Source organism: Penaeus japonicus, unplaced genomic scaffold (assembly GCF_977035675.1).
Source record: "Penaeus japonicus unplaced genomic scaffold, GWHDUDI00000001_assembly GWHDUDI00000018, whole genome shotgun sequence".
NCBI lineage: Eukaryota > Metazoa > Arthropoda > Malacostraca > Decapoda > Penaeidae > Penaeus > Penaeus japonicus.
This window is the reverse complement of record NW_028234420.1, coordinates 10,603,241-10,609,188: the sequence shown is the minus strand read 5'-3', so window position 1 is coordinate 10,609,188 and position 5,948 is coordinate 10,603,241. Positions and strand designations below refer to the sequence as shown.

The 5,948-nt window shown below is 34.2% G+C and overlaps 1 protein-coding gene across 1 annotated transcript in view; it reads left to right on the top strand.

Annotated features, from left to right (window-relative positions):
• The window catches only part of Sras (Ras converting CAAX endopeptidase Sras), a 6,889-nt gene extending 1,272 nt beyond the window's left edge, over nucleotides 1–5,617 (top strand). The window contains exons 2-7 of the mRNA XM_043010692.2: nucleotides 1,429–1,534; nucleotides 1,774–1,924; nucleotides 2,495–2,662; nucleotides 3,024–3,092; nucleotides 4,162–4,224; nucleotides 4,461–5,617. Coding sequence (XP_042866626.1) covers nucleotides 1,429–1,534; nucleotides 1,774–1,924; nucleotides 2,495–2,662; nucleotides 3,024–3,092; nucleotides 4,162–4,224; nucleotides 4,461–4,660 — 757 coding nt within the window. The 3' untranslated portion in view covers nucleotides 4,661–5,617. The remainder of the gene's footprint in view (nucleotides 1–1,428; nucleotides 1,535–1,773; nucleotides 1,925–2,494; nucleotides 2,663–3,023; nucleotides 3,093–4,161; nucleotides 4,225–4,460) is intronic.
• Nucleotides 5,618–5,948: the final 331 nt, after the last annotated feature.

Genomic DNA, 5,948 nt, shown 5'->3' with positions numbered 1-5,948 from the left:
TCTTTCATGTCAACAAACCTCCATCACATATATTCTGACAAGAAAGAGCCTGTAGGTCGGTTGGCTTTAGCCAGAATACAAAATACAAAGACCACAGTGTCACTTGACGTGCTCCTCTTCTGGACAGTTAACAATGTAAGATATGTAATGCTGATAAATATTCAGAATGGTAGCGATGTAATTGAAAACACCATATGCATAACAAAACCACTTTAATCTCTTGGCTGGAAGCTGCGCTCGCTTGCCTAGAGCAGCATTAGGCAAATATACTCCCCGTCAATGGGCTAATGTAGCCTTGGGATAATTAATATCTACTTTAGTAAGATTTTGACTATCTATTGAAGTTACTAACTCAGGCTGATCAGTTTTACAATAATTTCTTGATCAAGGTATATCGATATAACTTTCCATGATGGTAGAGTTTTGTTCAAGATTTTTGGCTTGGGCAAAAGAAGTGTATTATAGATGTTTGTTGAAAGAATTTTATTGAACTTGTATTTCACCAGTAACATTAGATATGATATTTTTATTTATAGAAGTAATTTTTAATGATGACACAATCTAGTCATACTCAAGAATTATCTGCATAAACATATATGAAATAATTGATAGGTACTCCCATGAAAAATGTAAGAATAGGATTTGGATGGTATTATAAAATTACATATGATTGGATTACATCTCGTGTGTATACTGCTGCCAAGACGACTTATTTGAAGGCAAGAAATAGTAAAGGAATAAAAGAAAGTCTTATTGAATAATTCCTCCTTTACTAAAGAGATATGGCCACCTTATTTACAATACATCAGCCTTTGTTGACCAGTGAATTCTGTTTCTTTACAGAAATTGTTTGACAAATGCAATATGTAGTTTATCTTGGAAAGATAACTGTATTATGCATATTTTATTACCCTCCATTGGCACACTTTTGAACAGTTTAGGCCCATGTAACAAGCCTACTGGTAGTAAAAGTGTTTAAAGTGTAGAGAAGGCATAGCTTTCATATTAATGCAGGATTAAGGAAAGGATGTGTCCTTGCACATCTCATTCTTACATGGACTGAATACTCGGTAAATGTAGTGCAATGCTGGGTAAGATTAAGGTAATATTAACTTAGCTGATGATGTTGCTATGCTGTCTAAGTCTTTGGAGAATCTGTTAATGGCTATTGAAGTATTTATCCATGAGACAAAACACAAGGGTTTAGAGGTCTCCTAGCCTAAGACCAAGGTCCAGAACTTTGGAAGTCTGGTAGAAAAAAAACTTCATTTGATACGTGCTAATACGTGTGTGTGTGAGGGAGAGGTGGTTATATGTTTGTATCTTTATAGTTATAAGTTATTTGTTTATTTATTATTACTTTTTATATGCTTTATTAAATGTGTCTGATATACTGTGTACTTACAGTACTCTTCTCTTTTTTCACAGAGACCATCCAACCACAATCAAAAAGCGCTGTATCAGTGTCTTTTTTATGACCATTGTATCCCCATTTTTCATAATATGGTTTGGAAACAGAAATATAGAAGAAAAGGTGAGTTTGATACTATATTAGAAAAATATTTTATAGGTGTGCAGGTGTGATATCAAGTATTTTGGTCGATTGAAGTTCTTATATGTTTCCATTGTATATAAAGATGCAAGCAAAATCAATTGCAGTAGTTTTGGTTGTGTATTCATTTAATTTAGCAATGTTTTTCCATGTATGATAGATTGTTCTCTTGCCCTTGATAGAAAATAGATATTAAAAATTGCCCTTTTCTTCTGTTTCAGGCAAATCTATGGTCGCAGATGGGTTTACGGTGGGAAGGTCTCATACCTGCCTTAATTCTACCATTGATCCTTACTTTCATATTGTTCTTGGGCCCTATAGTTCAGGCCCACTTTGCTGTGCCAGTCACCGCTAGTCTCCGAATGTACCTTGGTAGGTCTCTCCTATTTGGATATGGCACTCAGGCTTTGGAACAAGCAGGATCCAAGGCTACTGTATATTTTTAGTGCTTTGTTTAATTTTGATATTTTTTTTTCATTAAGCATGTAGTATAACTAGGCGTTTAATAGATATAATGTTTGCCGTCTGTTTCTCCTAATTATCACATGTTTTTGTGTAAAGAATCTCTGTGATATGCATTGTAACATAAAGATGGAAATATTTCATATTTGAACTAATGGTCAATTGATATTTATTTTTAAACTCTCCTCATATATAAAGTCCAGCTTTTGTTCAAGGCCAAGTAAAATAAGATATCCTTTTTCAATATGATATATGTCTTGCTGTAACACTTACATGCATTGGAAGTAGGGGTTGGCTGGCATTGCTAAAAAAAAAAGGGAATATAAAACAGAAAAAGTTCCTATCTACAGACTTGGTATATTTTTACCACATTATGGAAGCTTCAACTTTTTTTTTTTTCTTTCTTTCTTTTTTTATTTGGCCTGAACCACTAGAAGAAAGAAGGAAAATTAATAGAAAGCATTAAATATTCATTGACAGAGCCATTGTACTGGTACAACACCGTGCAGAATCCAATATGGTGGCGCAATCAAGTGGTGGCTCCATTTTCTGAAGAGTTTACCTTCCGTGCCTGCATGTTGCCGATACTGCTGCAATGTGTGTCTCCAGGAAAAGCTGTTTTCATAGCTCCACTCTTCTTTGGTGTTGGTATGTATATTTTTTCTATGGCACCTTTTACATGTGTAGCTGATCAAAAGGAATGGTAACAATAATGTTAATGATTATGATAATGTTGGTAAATATAGTAATAATAATCATACAATAATTATTATAGCACTTGCAAATTTTTGTGCTGCAGCAGTATTTCAGAAGTGCAGTAATGAGTAATTAAAAGTATTTTTTTGGTATTAAACACATTTTAATTTTGATATAGATTAATAATTTCCCGGTACAATATAAACAAATAACCAAGTAAATTTCATAACACATCCATTTATGGGCTATTATAGTAGATATTATGTTGTGTATACCCGTATAGTATATGTATTATTTTACAATATGTTTTCAGCGCATCTCCATCATGCTGTTGATCGCCTTCGAGTGGGAATAGATCTTCCATCTGTCATTTTATTGTCATGTAAGTCATCTGATTTTTTCATAGTTACTGATAAGTGTGAGACTTTATTGGACAATGAAGAAATGTACAGCAAAAAGCATGGGCTTTTTTCGTTATTGAGATCATTATTAATGAGCATTGCTAAAATCCCATACACCTTAAGTTGAAGATGTTTATTAGTGTGAATTAAAAGGGGTGTCTTCATTCAAATGGACTGTTAAAGGAATTGGTACCATATGTATGAATTTATATTCCCTGCCCATTTATTATGATGGACTTCTTTGATATAGTGATTTGGAGAAAAAATTCCATTTTCTTTATAAAGCACTCTGTGAGACTGTTATAGGACACTGGTTTGGATTTTATGGTAAAAGATTTCAGACCTTTCGTATTTTGGAGATTATTTTTAAGTAGATGTTGACTAGGAAGTAAAATACCAACAGAAATAGACATAAAATTGGTAGTAAAGTGTTAAACAGAAGTCCTTGGGGAAAGGGGCAGGCGATGGCTTGGTGAAGGTGTAGATGTGATAGGAGAAGAAGCTACCCAAATTCACAGGAATATGGATGAGGTATAGCATGATTATAAGGTATTGGGATGGGAAGGGATTGATAGCTCTCTCAGGACTAGAGTGTGAGAAATGGATGTCAGATAGTACCAGATATAAGAGTTTCCCCTCACTATGTCCCAATCACACTGAAATAGAGGCAGGAAAACAGCCCATCAGTCTTTAACCTGTTGCCGATATTTCAAACGCGTAAGCCTAACGCCTCGGGCTATTCACCCGCTCTGGCTGCAACCAAGCGCTGTGTGCCTGATCACCCGGTGCACTAGCCAGCAAGACAGCCATGACAATATCTCGTCCCCGGCAGCTGGTCCTGCCACCACTCGATGTGATATCTTGTCACCCAGCGTTAATGAGTTAAATGCTGTGTCTCCATCGAGGCAACTCAGCTGATGGTGCAATTAACTATATACTCAATCAAGATGGGTTGAATGTTTGGGGTTGATAGTCTGCAAGTGATGAATTATTAGATGATTCCAACATATTAAGTCTATATGGTTTATAATGGTGAAAAATTGTCCGCAGGTTTCCAGTTCCTGTATACTTCAGTATTTGGCTTTTATTCTTCCTTTCTGTTCATAAGAACAGGTAAGTACCATTCACACAGTAAGATGTTTATTCTCTGCAAACTTTTTTTTATATAGTCTATAGGCATCAATACATAGAGAGGAAGTGTGATGATTTAAGCATAATTTGTTTGCAAACAGGTTGTATAGTTAGATATTTATACATATCAATTACTGACAATATTTTGGGAAAATTGTAGTTTTGAAATTATGGGAGTGTTTCTTTTTTCTCAGTATTTCTTTTCCCTTGTTCCACAGGGCATTTCCTACCCCTGTTTGCAGTCCATGCCTTTTGCAACCACATGGGGCTGCCAGAAATGAAGGAGATGCTCAACAAACCTACCCCAGTAAGGAACAAGTTGATGGCTTTCCATGTAGTGGGTCTGGTTACCTGGTATTTCCTGCTCTATCCACTGACTGAACCGTCACTCTACAGCAACACTCTGTATGTCTTATGAAGTTGAAAGATGTCAAGTAAGCTCTGTTACCATGAGGAGCTCTTTAGGTCTAATGCTCAACTGGTTTGAAGGTTAAGAGATTCACAAGACCTTAATAATATTTGTTGCTGCTGTTTTTTAGGGGTTGTCACACCAGAGCATAATTTTTCACTAATCAACAATAATATAATGTCTGTGTTGTTGTGCTACTAATGATGGGACTGTAAGACATAATGATCTGAAACACAGATTGGTAAGATATTGCATTTTTAATGAAAGGGGTTGGCAAAAGATTCATCAAACATACACAGGTAAATGGAAAGATCTGATTTTTTTTTCTTTTTTTTCTTTCTTTTCTTTTCTTTTCTCTTCTTGTCTTGTCTTTTATTTTATTTTATTTTTCTCTTCTTTTCTTTTTCTTTAATTTTCTTATCTTTACTTTTCATTTCTTATCTTTTCTTAAGAACAAGATGGATTATGCACACCTATTGATAATTTATGAGCATTTGTACACACATTTAGGGTGAAATTTTTGTTTTTATTTGTGCCTTTTGGCATAAACATATATATTGTTTTTGTGTGAGTGCATGGGTGTTTGTGTATGTGTTGTTTTGTAATGCTGTCATATCACTTAATTATGTTTTGCCTTGTCTTTTCAATATTTGTAAATTATGATTAATTGCTTTGTGCCATTAAAAAAGATATATAATTTCAGAGCACTGACTTGTGTGTGGTTGGACTAGGGAATATTGTAATGATATACCTGAGTGTCTCTTTCTATCAAAAACTGGATGCCTTTCATTGGGGAATTCTAACTTTATTTGCTTTATTATATAGATATATTTGTACGTATATTATTATGCATTAACATTAATAGTTTTTCACTTGTTTTGTGTAAAACAGCTTTGAAGGAAGACATTAACTTACACCTTTTCAATTTAAACAGAGGCTATTTATTAAACAGAAATATCATCGGAATCTGCTTGTGATTTTGTGCTTTTCTCTGGCTCCTTAAACACTTTATTAGTAAATGTTTGTTCATAGATCACCTTCAGTTACTTGTACTTGTGCACACATACTTGTACAAATGCAATTGCTTATGTGCACACAGTCACCTTGTACACAAATATTTATGTGTACTATATATATATGAGGCTTCATGAGTAACAGTGTCAAAGTTCATGAATAAACAGAATGTGTTATGTAAAGAAAAGCACACCAATGGGAATACTTGAAAATTTGATATGAATACACTATTTCATATTTGTTTCAAACATTTTGAATTGATTACTTAATCGGAAAAGTAATG